This window comes from Vespula vulgaris, chromosome 18, assembly GCF_905475345.1.
Source record: "Vespula vulgaris chromosome 18, iyVesVulg1.1, whole genome shotgun sequence".
Taxonomy (NCBI): Eukaryota; Metazoa; Arthropoda; class Insecta; order Hymenoptera; family Vespidae; genus Vespula; species Vespula vulgaris.
This window is the reverse complement of record NC_066603.1, coordinates 202,006-221,584: the sequence shown is the minus strand read 5'-3', so window position 1 is coordinate 221,584 and position 19,579 is coordinate 202,006. Positions and strand designations below refer to the sequence as shown.

General features: G+C 44.5%; 1 protein-coding gene and 1 long non-coding RNA gene across 3 annotated transcripts in view; one reads left to right on the top strand and one right to left on the bottom strand.

Moving 5' to 3' along the window:
• LOC127070328 (uncharacterized) overlaps window positions 1-19,579 on the top strand; it is a 55,752-nt gene that overhangs the window by 1,367 nt on the left and 34,806 nt on the right. Inside the window, exon 1 of one of the 2 annotated variants that reach the window (XR_007784465.1) lies at window positions 8,289-14,307. The exons of the other annotated variant lie outside the window; for it this stretch is intronic. This is a non-coding gene — a long non-coding RNA (uncharacterized LOC127070328). Of the gene's footprint in view, window positions 1-8,288; window positions 14,308-19,579 lie in introns of those variants that run through there. 2 annotated transcript variants of the gene reach the window in all.
• Window positions 1-19,579, bottom strand: part of LOC127070303 (sodium/hydrogen exchanger 9B2) — a 36,303-nt gene that overhangs the window by 2,980 nt on the left and 13,744 nt on the right. The window contains exons 4-5 of the mRNA XM_051008057.1: window positions 18,704-18,904; window positions 8,131-8,295 (exon numbers count right to left, since the gene is read on the bottom strand). Coding sequence (XP_050864014.1) covers window positions 8,131-8,295; window positions 18,704-18,904 — 366 coding nt within the window. The remainder of the gene's footprint in view (window positions 1-8,130; window positions 8,296-18,703; window positions 18,905-19,579) is intronic.

Here is a 19,579-nt window from a genome sequence, read left to right as displayed (position 1 = left end):
TTCCATCGAGGAGTTAACCTTGTAATACTCGACTGGACGCACGCACGTACGCGTGTACGGATGCAACTGATAAGACAACGTTTAGAACCGCCAGCGGCTGGATTTATCCGAGAGATTCGTTGTAGACCGTTGTTGCTCCAGGAACGCGCTATGGCGCTTATAATTACGTCGGCCGCTGCTCGTAACGCCGTCATTTATTCTCTTTCCAGCGCTTCCGACGAACGGACGCGCGCGTTCGAGAGGATCGCCGATATTATTAATATTTCACCTTGCGTATCGCGTTGCTTAACGAACGCTGCGCTAATCGTTCCTTACTCGTCGTATTTGTTAATAACTCGACCGCGTAACGTTATACATATTTCATCGAAATATCATCCCACGTATTCGGCGTATAAATTTTCGCAAGCGGGCTTAAATTTTAAAACGTTTCTGATCTTCCTTCCTATCACGGGTATAACTGTTTCCGTTAATTAATCCGTTAATATCGTGTAATTCGTTACAAATCGCAAAGGTTTAAGGTGTCGCTACCGAAAGATTTCCAAAGCGAAATTGATTCGGATTAATGCGTTCGAAAGTGGTCGGTAGCTTTGCTCGAATTAGGTATCTACGTATGCGTATCCACGGTTGGAAAAGTTTACAGGTGCTTTGATAGCTTTACGCTTTTGAGACGCGAAGAGACCGACCGTACGCGCTGCGATCTAGTCGAATTAGCGTAGAATCGAGTTAAGTTCAAAGTTACGATAATTGCCATTGTCTGTGTATCCGTGTAGCACGGTGGCGTAAAGTATTACAGCGAGCTATTGTTTAGAACGAAGCCCATTTTCCGACTTTGCTCGAACGAGTTGCGTGCTGCGAACGATTTTCGAGCAGGACGAATCGCCGAACCGAAAATAATTATTTTACGATCCGTCGACTCTCGTTTCGTTTCGTTTCGTCTCGTCTCGTCTCGTCCCCGTTAGTTAGTTTCCCGAGCGACACTTTGTCGACCGAGTGCGTTGACTTTTAGCAAAAATTCCCCTGGCAAAGCGCACGGAGCACGGTTTATATAGAAATGCAAATACACGAGCACTGCACCGTTATTCTTCCGACGCGTATTCTTTCACCGTCGAGCTTTCTTTCTTCTCTCTAGGAGAAAGACAAAAACAATAAGAAGAGGAGGAAGAAGAAGAAGAAAAAGAGGAGAAAGGATAACAAACGCGTTTCCGAGCAAAAAACGGCTAGCAGGGTACCATTCGCGGTTGCGATTATCATCCGAATTAGTCCGTCCGTAAGGGTACGTTTAAATTAATGGCGCATACTTATGGGAATAATTTGACGAGAGAGAAAGAGCTGGTCGAATTCTTCAAACGACGAGGTTCGACTCGGAGTTAATCGAGAAATAGGAGATCGCGGGCGAAGAGGAACGCAACGTCGATTCGGACGCTGCCCGATTTTACGTAATTGAATAGTACCGCTTACGCGAAAGGTATGCATTAATTAAGGCGGACCGAGGGAATAAGTTAATTAGAGGTTGCCACAGTTCTTTCATATTCCAAGTCTCGTTCGACTTTTTTCTTTCTTTCTTTTCCTTTTTCTCTCCTTTTATCTTCCCATTCGAGAATACCTTCGATGCAGCCATCGACGGCTATAATTCAGAGTCGGTCGGTCGATCCGTCACACGCTCGATATTTCGCATAATCGACGTAACCGATCTCCGTTCGGGAGTGGCAAATCCGATGGAAGCTTCGTACTGCACCTAATTGCGGTCGAATTTCCGTTTCTTTTTGATAGATCGATGGCTCCACTCATCCTTTCTTTCCTTCCTTCCTTTGTTTGCTTCGGTTCACTGCTCGACTATCCGAATCACCCATATTCGAGTCGAAAACCCTTTTCGTTACTCTCCTTGAAACGCGAATTTATCCTTTGATCTGGAGAAAGAGCGATTCGCCTTCGAAATCGATAGCACCGATTCGCGGATAGCATCGATCGTAAGTCCTCGTACCGATTTTGATTCGTGCGTTGAGGCGGCTCGTCGCGCGATCCCTCGATAGGGAATAATCGGGAAAATGCCAACCTCGGGATAACAATGGGAGTTTAAGGAAATGCCAATGACGTTGATCGTCAACGTTGAAGGGATAATTTACAACGCCGGGCCGAATCGATCCTACGGATGGATATTCCAATGACGATACGAGCGCACTCGTTCGCTCGTAATCCCATATTGCTATTAATCTGTCCGCATTATGCAAGAAACACGTTGTACCGAATTTCAACGGTACGGATAATCGAGATCGGCCCAATAACAGGGAATTCGAAGCTATGCACGATGATTCGCGCGCGATCTCTTAGAATCGAAGCGTACCTTCTTCCATCGACGCCGGATCGATCGAAGATCGTTCGACCTTTTTTCCATTCGATCATAAGTGCATAGACGTGTATCGCGTATAGGAATGTATACTAGTGGCTATTAAAATTTATGGAGATTTGTAACTTTGAAATGCACTCGCCATCCGGCATGGATTTATTACTTTTTATTATGTTACTACGCGCACCCGGCGCGCACGACGACCGAGTATAGACAGATTTTTCGCGCGTCGTACGTTAGCCCGTTGCGATAAATTATCCGCGAGTCTCCTCTGCGATCTTAAAAAACAAAATCATTTCATTTATATGCAAAACGAACTCTCACTGATATCCACGAAAATTCATTACTTTCTCGGATCGTTCACTCGTGATAATAATTTCCTTTCCCTCTTTAACTTTCATGGATTTATTACACCGACCAATCTACGAAGTAGAGTTATTAAACTCCTCACCTGGTTTTACTCCGTTACCAACGGCCCGGCAATAACGATTTTCAACGAGCGAATTTTTCAAATCAAGAAACATTGATATATATATATATATATGTGTGTGTATACACCCGTTTGTGTCTGCATGTATTTACACATATATTTTATATGTACATACATATATATATCTCGCGTCCCCGATGAATATAAATGATAGAATCGCTATTTTTTTCTTCCTAGATAGACGTAATCAAATTCTGAATGCGATATGAACTTTATACGGTTACGATTTCCGTAGCGCGAACACTATCTATAGTTTCGATGAAAATTGTACGAGCTTCCTCTTCCTCTCCCGCAGGAGAAACGTCCCGAAGAGACGTAAAAGAATTTCCGATATTTTTACGCGAGTCCGAAAGATGTCTGCTTCTAAATCTCATTAAAGATCGTGCGAAATAAATGGAAGAAAATTGCGCGCGAGGCGAGAGAGTGTACGTGTTGTACGTAGATTCGGTAGATACCTAATAAATTGAAGTAGGTACCGGTAGTATGCAGGGAGAGCGTGTTCGCGTCTTTTCGTTGGCAAGAAAATGTAATTAAAGTAGTTTGAATTAAGAATTATTTCCGTTCGATAGAAAGTACTAGCTCGTCTATGTAGTTGGGGTTGCCAGTGCCGCTGCTGTTGGTTGGAAGGGCCAAAACGAGTGGAAACTCCGTCGAAATGAGGGAAACGGACTAATACCGTCGCGTCCTCCATTCGCACGATATTACTCTCAATACGGAAACTAACGTCATAGGGAAGGGAGATCGTAGCAGAGCCCAGCGAAATCAGCTTGTACACGAATCGACGAGCAACGACCGAGCCCCCTTTCTAGCCGCTTTTGGCGAGCAAGTAAATGCTAGTAAACTTAGTTGGCCGTACTCGGTGGTACATCGTTGAGTTTAAGAGCCGTTGGAGGGGATAGAGATGGGACCGTGGAAACGGGGCTACTAGTCTCTACTCGGTGTGTGTCCCGGTTGTAAGTTGCAGCATATCGGTAACTGCTACGACTACCGTCCTTCCTTCTCTGTTTCCTGTCACTGCGATGGCTCCTCTCTCTCTCTCTCTCTCTCTCTCTCGCGCGCGCGCGCCCTATCTACGTATTCTCTTTCGTGCCCGCCTTTATCAAATCTCGCGGCTGAGACAACTTTCCCTCTACATTTCATCCTTATATTATTATTGTTATTAGTCTCATTATTATTACCATTCGTACCATCTCTTTTTATTAGTCCCTTTCTGCTGGATCAGAGAAAGTCGTTTGCACGAGTTTTCTCTCTTTTCTTTTTTTCTTCTTCCTCCAGCCTTCCGATAATTTTTTCTCTTTCTCTTGAAACTTTCGGACCTCCTTGTCGGATATTCTTTTACCGTCGGGAAACTGCTTCTTTCGAGAGTTTGCCGAGTCTTCTTATTACCTTTAAAGCTAACAAGGATAATATCGTAACTCGCGCAACAGTACTTATTACAAATTATCCTAGGCAAGTTGAATATAGCGGAACTTGGCGTTATTCGTTCGTGCGGTCGCATTACGTAAATTTTACTGGCACGTTACGTTATATAGCTATAACACGGGATATTTCAAAAGGACTATAATATTATTAATCGCGCGAGTAGGTAGAAGGAAGAATTACGTAGATCGAAACGGAAAATAAAAATCGAAGTCGTCTCTAGGAAAGAGTTTTGGAGTAAAATCAGCTCGCATATTTCGTGACGATTGAAAACTTACTTTTAACGCCGCGTTCCGCTATTATTCGAGGAAGAACGCGAAAGATTTTCCGTTCTCGCTTCTCTCTCGAGGAGGGTGAATCCTGCTCGAGAAAATTATCATAAAGTTTCCATCTCGCCTTCTTGGGGAAAGATTTAAGGTATTCTCTTTTATTCCTCTTATCGATTCGAGACAACTCCGATGTACCGGATTTCCGCACTTCTTTTCCGCGAGTAAGATACGTGCCGATAATTAGATACGTGTATGGCTCTCGTGAAAAGTCTGCAAGAATTTCATTCGTCGTTTATTCTTTATTACGTCGCGAAACCTATGGGCAATATACCCGTAACCTGAGCCAGTCTCATAATCGTCGACTATATATATTATCAGTCGTCGAGTCATTCATTATTCTCTCTCCATTGAACTAGAACTTGGATCGAGCATATTAACCTTACATTACCTAGATACATCAAAGTACGAAAAGGTGAATCGAGAATAGCTCGAAGCACGCAACAGTCAAATACTCGATGCTTATCGGACAAACCACGTTTTACTTAGCGTCGTTCATTACCGACCGTATTTCAAGAGAGCTATTCGTTCCGCTCTGCGTAGTGATTTAATATCGGGCCACTCGATTTTCTGTTAGTCGAAATACGTTTATCGATCGGTGTCGCGTTCGTTCGTACCCTCGAAAAAACACGAATATCCGAATAGAATTTGTATAGGAATTGTTAGAATCATCGATTACCAGAAGGACCACGTTTCGTCGCGTCCTGTCGTCTCACTCGCACGACGAAGCTAGTGAAACGTATACGATCGAACTTGTAGCGTGTGCTAAACTCTAATTAAATCCGTCGGTCGGTGTGACTAGAGGGTACATCATTGAGTTTTCCGGGAAATTTAGCCGGATTATGTCTGCCATTCCTGTTCGAGAAACCCTTCCTCGACCACTTCGATAACTGCTTTTTCATGTAAAAATGTTGAAAGGAGAAGCTCGAGAATCGATATCGCGTTCGGATAATTTTCGTTCGAACATTGTCTTCCGTTCGTGCTATGTTCTACTAGCGGGAGAGCGAGAGAGAGAGAGAGAGAGAGAGAGAGAGAGAGAGAGAGAGCAGGTAAGAACGTTCTCGGATTCGTTCGTACCTACGTAAGCAGGATAAAATTGAGTGCGTTGGAAACGAAGTCTACTCAAAGGAAGTAAAAAGGAAAATGTATCCTCTCTCTTTCTCTCTCTCTTTTCCTTTGCCCGTCTCTCTCGGTATCGATTCAATCGGAACGAATTTAACGAGAAGCTCGTTAAGAAAACGAGCACGTTTTTAGTTCAATGGAAAATTCGTTGGTCAGCTCGTGGGCAGCACGCGCTCTCGTCGTACCAGCGAAAAATCTTGGATGCGTTTGTGGATCTTTTTGCTGGTCGAGCTCGATGCGATTTTCTCATGAAATATTTGGATTCGCGGTTAATTCTTCGAGTAGCTCTCCCGTTTTATAGGATCGTGGTTGGTACAACGGCGCATACAACGGCATATACTCTAACGAAACTTATTTAAACGTATCTACATGCTCCTACGTATCTTAATCCATAGACACGCATGCATTCCAGTTTAATCGCGATTTCATCTCGGAGCAAAGACTCGGAGTATGCGAATGTAGCCGGTGGAAAGGGTACCGGCAAATACAGGCTACGTCCCGTACACGTGAACCGTATTCCGTATTTCCATATTTCCATATTCCAATATTGGGAAGCGTTGATAACGCATAACTGCTGTCGCGGTTACATCAAAATGCAGTAGCGCGACGAGATTTGTGTGTATAACCGGTGCTAAGTCAAGAACGAAATATTTACGAGCGATAAAACGGGACTCGATCGATTTTAATCCGTTGATTAGTCCGTCTTGTCTCGTTTTGCCTTGCGATCGATTACTTTGCGATAAGCGCGTCGCGTCTATTTAATCTTCCAACCAAGAGAAATTCCTCGAGAGAGGCTAAACTTCTTCTTCGAGAATATCAAGGCGTTCCCTTCAACGCGAACGAGTTTGCGCGAACTTTCGTAACTTCATTTTTCTTGGAAAATGCTTGCGTCCAAACTCGATCGCATAAGCTCGAAACATCGCTTCCGACGTTCGGACATTGAAACGCAGCGTGCGCGCCTAGAAACTAAAATCATATTCCAATATCGAAATACATTGATTGCACTCGCGTCACGCGATACGACGTGCTGCCTTCGAATTTCGAAGGATTTATAGACAAAGAACGATATAGATGGAAAACGATGGAACGATAGCTGGCCGACTGCAACTTTTCCTTCTTCGACGAGTTTAGCAAAATGTTCTTCTTTGACGCGGCGAACCAACGTCCAATCGTTTATCGATAAGCTCATTTAACGCTCAAAGTATCCGACCAACTAAAAGTTCCTCGTTAAAACGTGCTTTTCGCGTTGGAGAGGAAAGACGTTTCCACGAGGATAATTAATGAAGCAGGCACGAACTAGAAGCTAATATCTGGCCGTTGTAGCGATGGAATATATAACGTGGTCGAACGGGCTCGACTTGGATGTCGCACCTAAGTAGGCGAAGTTCTGCCGATCGTTCTTATTTCTTTTCGTCAGGGACGCGAATACGAAAGGAAGCACGATACGGCCTTTTACTCGGCTTCCTTGTCTTTGGAGTATTTATCGATACGGATTACGACTCGCGGCTCGCAAGAAGAAGGATATTTACACATTTATTAATAGGAAACACCGTGCGTGCTCGCAATCGCGTCGCCCGTACGTACGTACGAATACGTGCGAACATAACTAGAGTCGTAAGACACGCGATTCTTCGAATATCGAAAGAAATAAAACAATCGGAAAACTAATCTCCGCTTTCGAAAGACGTTTTCGTGGCGAATTAAAGGGGATAACCAGTCGGATCGTCTAATCAGCTTCGTTGCGGCCAAAGTCGAATTAGAATCGAACGCACAAAGCTAAATTTCGATTCGATAAAATTCGTATTCCGTACGGCGAATAAGCGACGGAACACCGATCGATGCGAAAGGACACGTAAATTAATTTTCCACGAACGCGGAGAAAAAATGTGAAACGCGCGTCGTTAAAGGAGGACCGGGGATAACGAACTATACCAGAATATACATACATGAATGCAGCGAATAGGGTCGTGCTCCCATCCTTCTTGATAATAGTGGAAAGAAGAGGAAAGAGAATAATTTATCGAGCATTTTATGTGGTAATGAACGGAAATGAAAAGCGCGCGTTTCGTTGCAGCGCGCGATATTTCATTTCGTAACGAAGCAGAAAAATGATCGTTTACCATTCCACTTGGCGTCGATTAGGAGAAAAAAAGGCATGGCAGTTACGGGTGCGCGGCTTCCGCTCGGTCCAGCGTTTTAGCTATTTTTTAGTTTTCATAGTTTTAGAGCCGTGCCATCCGTCGAACCTTTTTCCATTCGGTCAAATCGTTAGGCTCGTACGCGTTATGCGAACGGAATATGAGATGGACTGCGAGCCACGCAGTAGTCGATCTCTCTCGATTCGAGTGTTTCCTCTTCAACGGTGTTACCTCTCCCCTTCCGTTCCCAGAGAGGAACGTCGTTACAATCGTAAGACCTGCGATACTTACGTCGTCCACCTCCCAACCGTCCTTTTGCCAAAAGTAACAGCTGACGAAGGCTGCGGCAACTACGGCAAGAGGTCCAGCACCTCCGAGCTCGATCGCTTCGCTTCCAAAGACCGCGACCATTCCACCTCCTAATAGCATCAATACCCTTAGGGGCACCATGAAGGGCTGCAACGAGCGAAAACGAAGAATCGATTAGTATGAAAGGTCGGTTAATACGTTTAGACGGTAGGAAAGATTAATGAAAGATGGTCGGGCTATCCGAAAGTCAACGTTCTCCTGCTTGGCACGTAATAACGACAACCGTAGTAGAACAAACCGCATCGACGTATCGCGGCGGACGATGGACGCCGTTAATAGGTACTTACAGGGCGTCGCTTCTCACGAGCTCGTTGTCGCACAGGAGGAAATGGATAGCGAGCGGCGCACGTATACGATGTATAACGTCGAAAAGGGAAGGAAGGAGGAGGCGGTGGCCAGGGGATGAAGTTGACGAGAGGTAGCGAGGGCTGGGTACTGGCTTTGCATATACGGTCCGCACGTACGGGAAGCTGCGGATCGATGACGAGCTCGAGAAACTTTGAAGCACGTGTGTGCAGAGGGAGAGACGAGCAAACACTGTTCCACCGTCCTAGCCTACCGTGAAATATGAATGAAGAGAAATTTTCTTTCCTGTCTCTTTGTATAACCACCGCGTTTCTTAGCTATTTCATTCTTCCTTGCTCGATCTTGCTCGCTGTCTTTCTTCTTCCCTTTACCGTTACACTTTCATACGTTCCCCTCTATATATATATGTTCGACCGTAGTACTTCGTTCCGAAAGAGTACCGAAAGAATACGATCTCGGTAACTTTGAATTCTAGAGCTCGTTTTAACCGAGCTCTCTCGTTCGATCTCCTCTCTCTCGACAAGAAACAAAGGGAAGGATTTTAAAGGTTGCGCTTTCTCAAAGGAATCGGACCGATCTTTAGTTCCTTTTTATTACATCAAAGATTTCGTCTCGGTAAAACGATCGTCAAAGACGCGCGAGAACACGATCGAGACTCTCTCTCTCGAGGCTTCATCTTTCGATTTCGTCGACTCTTTAATTTCGTTCGATTACATATTTACCTTGACCTTTGACGAATCGATATCCTCTTTTCTCTCTCTCTCTCTCTCTCTCTATCTCGTTTCTTCGCCTCCCCAGCCGTTTGAAATCCTACCTCATTTCCGTGGGCGATCGTTCCGGCGACTCGGGCTCCCTTTACGCCAAGTCCAGTTTTCTTTAACGAGCGAGTCGTCGGAAACGTGTCGTGCTCCGTACGGGCAAAGTATCGAATCGATGTAATCCATCTTTTTCGAGAAACACGACCCGCGCGAGAAATCGGGTATATCCGTACGTACCGTTTTTACAGACAAAAGTATAAATTCCAGCGTACAGTTCTGTCCGTTTTATGTGAAACATTTTTCTTTAGGTATTTAAAAATAATTGTACGCTAAGCAGGCAGAGAACTTTTCGGTAGACTTAACATTTAAATGAACAAGATTACTCGAGAGGTACAGTGCGGAAATATTTGTAAAACTGCGTTTAGAATGGTCGTATACCATCGTAGTATAATGGAGTCGGATTTACGTGTACCCGCTGACACTTTTTTTCCCTCGAAGAATTCGAAAAAGAGAAGAGAAAATAAAAAAAGGTACGGAGAAAGAAATTCTCGTCGGAGTTATTTTTCGCCTCGTGCATTCAACTCGCGCTCGGTGTTATGAAATTTTGGCGGCGCGGAGAGCGAGCGAGCGCGAGAGAAACTAAAGATTCCATCGATGAAAGAAGTACGCGGTATCCCGCTAGACTCTCGTGAATGCGTCGGGATATTGCCGTAAGTCGAGGAATATTGCGTTTCCGCGACAACCGTCTTCTTCGCCGTTCGTTTCCCTCTCTCTCCCTCGCTTTATCGATCATTTCCAACACGAACGCGAACACCAACACGGGGTAGGCGTTCACGCAAATGCGTACGTGTGCGAGAGACCGATAGACTTCCGGGAAAGGAAAGGAGGAGAGAAAAAAAGAAACGTTTTCCCGTTTGTGCCATCGCACAAAGGGCCTGTAACCAGCTCGAGTTCCTTTTTAAGGAACGAGACCAAGTTCTCCGTTAAAAAGAGTGCTTCACTCGCGTTAAATATCCCGTGAACTTTTTCGATTCGGCGACGTCGCTTCGAATCGAGCCGTCGATCGAGCGTATCTTATTTACTCCTCGACTACGAAGATAACGACATTAATCCTCCAGTTTCGTAAAGGAAGGGCTTTGCTTCTCGAGAATGGATAATTTATGTCTCATGGCTATCGAAAATATTTGCGATATGCATGAAACATGAGCGGCCAAGGTACAAAGACGTCTCGTATACGTACGTACATTCGATACGTATCGTAGGAGACGCTGCCGAGAGGAATATGATTTAAGATATACTTTTTTATTAGCTAGGAGACGAGCTCTTTGCTTTATGATAAATAGAGGTGTCGGAGACGCGATCTTTCATCGGATAGGACGAAGAACGTTCGCTCGTTGTCATTCGAGAAAGCTCTCGGTTTTCAACGCGGGTCGTAACTTTCGCTTTGATTCGAAGAAACCTCGAAATCCCTCTGTAATACTCTTGAATGTTTGTTTTTCTTATCTCTCGAAACGGAAGTGTCTTCTTGCCGATTCCAGGAGGATTCAATTTCGCATGTATCACGGAATTCGCGAATACGATATTTCTTTGGTCTCGGAAGGGGGAAGAGAGAGAAAGAGATACATGTATTCCCACTAGGTATCCAATTTTCCATCGTACCAACGAACGTACCAATCGACGTTTTATTGTCGTCACAAAAAACTCGTGGCTGGAAAAACGCAAAGTGGAAACACGAAAGAAAATCGTTATAGGATGTGCGCTCTGGATGCGCCAAAGTGTTGTACCACCGTGCTACCGCGTATATCATCGTTCTCTTCCTTTTGTCTCTTTGTTATTCGTATTTTTTCATAAAAGGTTAACCACATTAGCTTTCCGCATGGAGGATTTATCTCGGACGGTCTTTTCCAGAAAACCAAACGAGCTACCATCTCGAATTCACCGCGTTAGCGAGTATTTAGCGTTATCTTGAAAATCGTAGACTTTGAAGCACTCGCGCAAATTTTAAATCTCGTTCGGCCAAGTTTCCGGGATAGGTCAGTTTCCCAAAGTCGCGTCCTCGGATAAAAATTAACGTTTTACTTTTCTCCAAGGGTTTCTCCTAAAAGCAATATTATCATAAAATAATACGACAGTAAATTTGCAAACAATTCCGCCCGCAAACTTTCAACATAAGCCACTTGTCCTCGTTCCCCGTCCAACGAAACTTTCTAAGAGCGTCCTTCAATAAACTCGAAACAGGTGGTATTAAAGGGTAGCGGAACACAAAGCCTGCGTATAATCCTCGTATTTTCGAGGGAAGTCAAACACGCGGTATTTCGACTATTTCTCCGAGTCGTCCTCGGCGAACGATTAAAAATCGTCGCGAGTTAAAGAGAGAAAGAATTCCAAACTCTTGGCTAGGATTTAGAGGATAGCAATATAGGGCGGAGCGTACGATAATTGGCATAATCGTGAGAAATTCCAGACGGTCTCTTGGTAGCCCCGTAACGAATGTAGGTAACAACGCTCGTTGCGCGGCTAAGTATCTTGCGTTGTAATTCGTAAAGTCGTAGAAAGGTAATTGAAACTGGCAAAGTCTAGTGTACGCGAGAGAACAGAGAGAGAGAGAGAGAGAGAGAGAGAGGAAAGGAAAAGGAGCAGGAGATTTGTTGTGTGCGGGGACGTTAGGGAGGCAATGCAGGTGCCAATGCGGCAACCAAGTTCCGACCGAATCCGTACACAAACATTTAATTCGCCCAAATCGATAAGCGTCGTCGGCGCCTTTGCCATCGCCGCGACGACGAAACTTTGCAACTTTCGAAGCAGGAATTGAATTTCAAATTCCTTGCAATCGATATTTCGAAAACGGATGAACGTCCTACGTTCGTCGTACGTGTCTTCGTGTACTTACTTTCGTCCATCCTTTTCTTCTCCGTCTACCGCGTCTACGTTTCGTCTATGTACGCGCGACGTGATCGCAATAAGAAATAAAAAAGAAAAGATTCGTCCTTTAAGCAGGTGTTGCCCCGACTTTCCAACTCGATTCGTAACTCTTGTTCCCTGGCTTTACTCGGGATTCGATCTCTTCTCGGAGCTTTTCAAAGACGAGGTCGCCCGCGAATCGCAATGATTTAGATTTTTCCTAAAGTCGACGCTCCTCGTCGAGGCTCCCCTCTCCTTCGACCCTGAACACGATCTTTTACGTTTTTTCAGCAGCGCGCGACTTCGAGCATCCCTCTTTGGAGATTTATCGGAGATTAAAATATAGTCGATAGTCGCTTTTTCTCGGATGACTTTATTCAACGTGTCGTCGTAACGATCGCGTTTCCGTAACGCGCCACGGATTATTACGGCCAGATGTCACGCGAAAAAGTAAATATGTAAATGTTTGCTTTTTCACGTAACATCCGAGCACAGAGCGAGAGAGAAGAGTTCGGTTCGAGCATCGTAGAGCAAATATATTCTTCGTTGGCTTCTTCATTATCGTAGCAGGCTGCAACTCTCGCAAAATGAACTGCTTCATAGACCGGCGTTGCTGCATTCGCAGTTAGCTCCGCTCTTATGAAAGCACGACGGATTGTTGGATGGCTATCGACGTAATTCGTCTCTCGCTTCTTTACGAGCCATCCTCTCTTTCTCCCTCCCTCCCTCTCCCTCTCTCGATCTCATTTTTGTAATTTGCAATTCATGAGAGTGGAACGACACTTTTCTTTACGCTATTTTTCGTCTCGTTTACCCGGGAAAGAAACCAAATTCGCATTCTCCGTCCTTTGCCTCTCGTTTGAAAAGATCTATGAGAAGAGAAACCTAATTTTCGGAGTTCTCCCTTTTATAACGTCCGATACTAGACGTTCCTTTGGAAGTATTTAAAAGTCGCGTGCGCGGAGCTCGGAGAAAACGAGTCGCAGAAATATTCGGACACTTAGCGAGTCCGTAAATACGCGGATACGCGCGTACGTATCGGCGCGATCGATATTCGTTCGTCCGGATGTCGAGAGATAATACCATTCGTGACGTATAGCGTATTTACATTAATATGGAAATTGGCTAAACATTATGCTATATCGTGCATTCTCCCGTACGTACCCAGGCGTGCACGTTTGACAGGACGTACGATGGATACAACTTATTTTTACATACGCCATTGATCGTTTCATCGAGCGTTTTAATGTACGGCAAATATTGAAAAGGTTCGTCGATTTGGAATGAATGGGACGCATCGAGAAGAAAAGAGAAAAAGAAGGAGATTGAAAATAAATAAACATATCTATGGTAAAAACGTTGCCGTCTAACTAACGGGCGGTCGACCGATCGAATTGCATGTAAACACTCGCATTGATAGCCATTCGTCACATTTTTTTCTTCCCACTATGCCACGTACATAAAATTTCGCCTGTTCTCTCTCTTTCTCTCTTCGTCTCCCTCCGTTTCCCCCCTTTACTCTTTCTCTCGCATTCGTGGTGTGCACACCTGCTCGACGCGAGACAGTGGATGGTTGATAAACGATCCGGGTCGCGTCCACCGCATTCGGAATTTACGGAAACACTGAATTCGATAGGCTCTCGAAAACCTTTTTGAGTTGAACGTAATAAAAATCGAGCATTTATTCCATATATACCAACTGGTAGCAGTCAAATTCGTACAAAGGCGACAGCGATACAAGATGACCCCTTCGATACTATTAAAAACAACGATTCGAATTTTTACGTAAAATTTTACGCAAATTAATTCGAACGAAATATCGAGCTTATCCAGTTTTTGTTTCGAAAAGAAAAAAAAGTCAACGTTATAAAATTCCTCTTACGGGCATATTCGTTTGTACACAACGACGAGTCACGTCCCGTTCTTGTTTTCTTTCGTTTCGTTTCGTTTTGTTTTCGTTTTTTTTCCCCCCTCTACGTTATGCTAGCTTACGCGTTCGAACACGCACACAAGTGCGTCATCGAAGGGAGGGCCGCTGATAAATAATAATATTCCTTTCTCGTAACGCGACTCGACTTTGTGCCGTCAGTATCTATTCGGCGGTGCTACGAGTTGGAATCGAAACTTTTCTCAGGTAAGCCGCTTTATTTGTTCTCGATTTTATTAGCGCATTATTTTATGGTAATTGCGATCTCTCAACGTCAAGCGTATCACATCGTACATAGGAGAGCGATATTTCGTTTTTATAGTATCGTTGTATTTAATATCGTTCTTTACCGCGTTAATGAAAGCTCTTTCAAAGAAATCAAGGAAAATTGATCTCAACTGCGAGTAGAATATTAAAATTGTATCTCGAACGGCGTCTTTCGTTAGCTCGCAATATAATTTCGAAGAATACCAAATACCCCTTGATGCCTGTGTCTCTCTGTGTATACGTCAGAGGAAGACCGATGGAGAAGAGAAGAAGAATTTGAACAATCGGTCTCTGGAAATTGCGTTTCTTCTCCTTTTTTTTTGCTATGGCAAACAAGCGCGTTAAAACGTTCGTTTTGGCGAGTGAAATCTTATATCGTAGAAGCCGAGATAGGCGTTCTTGTTCTCGTAGAAACGCGCATTTCGCGGGCCGATGCACTTTGCACATAGCGCGTCGCTATTGCATCTGGGATTCGTGCAAAGAAGAATCCTGGCTCGCGAGGATGCACTGGGACGAGTAACTGTGTAGGTACTGTATATCTACTCTATAGGAGCAACCTCTCTCTCTCTCTCCTCGATCGACCCACTATCCTGCTTTTCTCTTTTTTTCTATTTTTGTTCGCATCTTTTCGTTTCCTCGCTCATTCGTGCCCTTCCTCGCGTTTCGTTGTTATCCGAATGGGCCACGAATTAGCTATCGGTAAAAAATAAATCATACTCGGAATAAACGGATATTTCGTTAGCGAAACGATATAGCCGGGTAAACGTATCTATGGCTAACCTCCAACGCGAAATTCATATCGTAAATTCGATGGCGCGCGCATAGATTAAATCGTATGTTAAGCCGAATAAATCGTTATGCGATTTACGGTGAGCCCGCAGTATATTTAGATTTCAAGAATATAAACTCACCGGCACCGTCACCTTCCCTTCGCTCCTCCCGCTTCTGGGGAGCAACCGAAGTAGATTTATCCGACGAAAGTGGATTTATCCGATTCCGTGCAAGAGATCCAGATTTGTAAGCAGCTGCGAGGGTGCATATAGGAGGAGGACAGGCCAGAGGGGTGGACGACCCTATGTATCTCGTTCGACCCACTGCCCTGCTTTGCGTATTTTCTCTTTCGACTCGTACGTTTGCGTCCGTGCACGTGCACGGACGCAAACGTGTATGGTATATATTATAGACAGCGTACACGTATACCGGGTGGCTCGCTCAACGCTCATACCCGAATTACCCAAGGTGTTCCGGTCGTTAAAGATAAGGAGAACTCTCGAGAACCCGCCACGATGTACGATATAAGTTATAATTTATGTAATCGCTATGCATGCACGACTCTTTTTCAAAGTCCTTCTCTCTATATTTCGTAACAAGTGGGACGTTTTGGATAAAAACTATAGACACGATTCACCCTTTATATCGTACCACGCGACTGGATCCAGGCTCGCCCTCGAAAGCTTCTCGCGCGAGTAGAATTTGCGTACCGTTTTGCGAGATCGTTGAGAATCCGTACGAAATCGGCCATTCTCGTCGTTAGTTTATCGGTTTGGTTAAAGGCGAAATTTGTATAAACTTGAATCCACTGTGTGTGTGTGTGTGTGTGCGCGCGTGCACGTGTATGCGGGAAGCGTACTCGAGGAACGCAATTGGTTGAATATCCCTTGGCAACTCGACCTACAAGCCCTCTCTCTCCTCTCCTACAAAGTAAAAGCTCGTTCCGTTTTCAAAATCGCCCGGTTTATTCTCCGTGTTCTCCTTTTCGCTTTTTTAACCTTAAAGTTTTTAATCGCACGCCGTGCTACTTTAGTCGTCGTCTCGCGCGAACGCAACGACCTCGAAAATGTGCCTCGTCTTTCATCCTTTCTCGCATCTCGCGAGTATCGCTTATGTCAATGAAATCAAAGTAACTCGCTCTATAAGACCAATTCGACGCTTTATTTACCGAAAAAGCGACGTTTTCTCGATCGAGAGATTTTCTTTGTAAAACGAAAATATCGATTCTATCGGGACACGACGTCGAAGGCGATACTTTCGTACGAAGCAAATTCCAATCAGTTTCTCGGCAAATCGATTTCCATTTTCGCCATGACGACGATTTATTTCCCCCGCGTTCGACTACGGAAAACTACGAGGAGAAACTCAACGATTCGAAACTCTATAATTCGTTCGCTCGTACGTTTTCTTTCTTTCTCGAACGACCGAGAATTCGTTTCGCCAGAAACTACATTTTCGAATCGGTCGATGTTTGCAACTCGATCGATACAAAACCGAGTCGCCTATAGATCACGAAGAAAGAACGCGAATGATAAATTCTTCGCCGGAAGGAGGATGTCTCAAGGTGAAAAAAAAGCAACGATCGAATAATTAAAAGAACTTTAAAGTCGAGAAATCGACTTTGGGAAAAAAATTGTTCCGAATTGGAATTTGCTTCTTCGCGAGCATTGATCAACGGCCGCGTGCAATGTCGTCGCGCGAGCGACGATACTTTTTTTCCTACGTTTTTCCGTAACCTGATCGTAGAAACGGAGGAACAGCAAGAGTCGCACGAAAAGCATAACTCGGTAAATCGAAAGAAAGGACCCTCTCGGTCCGTCATTAATGCACTTTATCGTATCTCACGAGCAGAGTGCTCTTTGGCTTTTCTCGATCGATGGGAGGGAGACGAAAGTAGGGAAGAAGACTTCCAAGCGGGGGACGGAGAAAGAGAGAGATCTTCCTCTTACTTCCAACTCGATCGAGGACGATCGATCTTCCTAGCGGGATAATGCGCGTCTCCAAACTTGTCCGTTTTCTCTTTACTTTCGAGAAGGAAAAGAAGAAAAGAGAAGGAGACGGAAGCAACCGTTTGCTTCGGTAGTTTACACGAGATTGCGATACTCCCTTTGGAAGTGTATAACTCTTGCCGAAGATGTCTCGTACAACGTGACCGCGCGACGTGGGAAGAATTAATTTTTAAAATCGATATAAGAAGCTTGGAAAACGTAGACGACAGCAACAAGATTCTTTTGCTGTCGCACAACGACGCGTCGACCCTCATCTTCGTGTACTCGCGTATTCGTTGGATGGTCGAATCTCATTTTTTCGCCGTAGGAGTACGTAGTTAATACGACGTACGTACGTACGTACGTCTGACGTCGACCAACAGGTGGGATCGGTCGTTAGCGGGTGGTACAGCGTCTCGATCTCGATGATACTTTGTTCGAGGATTTTATAGTCGGTTCGTCTTTCGAGAAGAGGGCCCGAAAGCTGATATAAAGCCACGAACTCGTAAGCGCTAAGCTTATATCGACGTTTCGCTTATCGAAGGACGCGATTATTCCCTGCTAATGTCGGTAGAAGCTACGATTCGTTGCTCGGATCGATCGATCGATTTCTCGCGCGTTTCCTCGATCCTCTCCTCTTAACAAAGAGAAATGAGAGAGAGAGAGAGTAAGACAAAAGGGAATTCGAGTAGAGATACGCCTGAAGATATTAAGTAGGCAGACGCGCGAGAAACATATCCGTAACGATCGGAACGATAGTAGTAGCGACGGTAATAAGACGGAGAAGAAGAAAACGAATCGTCGTCTCGTAGATATTCCAGTTGGCAAGCCGCGCTAACGAGGCTGCGTCCTTAATCGCGCGCTCTCGCGCTCTCTCGTATTCGCCGCGAGACCGCTCGAGGGCGTCGATAAATCAGTAACGACGGGAATCACACGGTTCGTCGAACAAACGTCGCGCCGCGTCGAGGGCATTAAGACCTATTATTCGAGTGACGGACGACGCTCTCAAGAGAGAGAGAGAGAGAGAGAGAACGGCTGACCGTCCCCGTCCCCGTTCATGTCCTCGCGAACGAGCCTCTTTACGCGATCGACGAATTTTCGAATCGATGCGTTGCGTTCGCTTACGTCGAAGGACGATTCCCTCGAAACGAACGCTACTCCAATTCCTTATCTAGAAAAAACTCGTGAAATTTTTTTCACGATTTCACATTTTTTCCGTCAATTAGTTTCTAAGAAAATTACACGATCAACGCGTTAATAACAACGGCGTTATCTCGATAGCGTTGACTTCTTCATTTATCTAACGATCGTTGAAAAGATCTTCTTTTTTTCTGTTCGTTGAGGAGTTTTTAAACGTCGACGAGTACTCTTTGACATTTATCGCAAACATTTATTTCCTTTATCTCCGTACCTCTTAAATATTTCGCAAACATAATTTTTCCGTGATGCAATTGGACCAAATTCGATTTGCCTTCGTTGGTTCTTAGTTTACTTTAGACGGATATCGTTAAACTTTTCCATTAAATATGAGAATGCTATTGGGAGAAGGGAAAACCCGAAAGAAAGAGAATACTCACGTCACCCTTTTCCGGAACGTATTTCGCCAAACAGCCCCAGAGTATACCGAAGCCGAGACCACCGACTATAGCGATGGGTCCTTGAAGAATCTGATACCAAAGAGCGTCGTGAGAGAACATGACGCTCTTTACGATGCCGTATATTGCGACCGACGCAGCATCGTCGATTCCGGCTACAGCTATGATCAGCGTCGGAATACCCTGAAAAAAAAAAAAAAGAAACAGCAACTTTAGTCGTGAATATCGTCTACGAGTAGAGAATAGGTCGAACGATCTCGTTGGACGAATTTATCTTCGAGTTTCATCTTTTTAAAAATCGTCGGACGCGTTTAAAACTTTGTCGATGGATAAGAAGATATGTCATAAAGCACGCGCGCGCCTGAAAGACGCATTCTCTTCCACAGGGTAATTTAACCAACCCGATCGTATCAAGCATTCTTCGTTGCTTCTCGTCGATGACGTTGACCCGAATATCGAGGGAAGAAATTGTCCGATCCAAAGTTCCGAATATTATCTCGTTAGAACGAGATCTTTGGGATACGATTTTTTTTCCTTCTCTAACGAAAGCAACGCTCGACTTGGGGCGAAACGCTCTGTATATATATATATATATATATATATATATATATATATATATATATATGTTCATCTATATCTCTCTCGAAGAATAAACTTGGAAAATCGAGTAAACTTCATTATCGAGCGTAATTTCATTTCTTGTCCGCGTTGCGATCGTCGGTGTCTCGGAAGAACGGAGTCGAAAGTTGGAGAGGAGATCATCGCGGAAAGTTTTGTCAGCGTTCGGTGTCGCTACCGAAAAGAATCCGTCGGGTTTTCGTCGATGGGAGTTAAGAACGAAGGAAGGAAAAGGAGGAA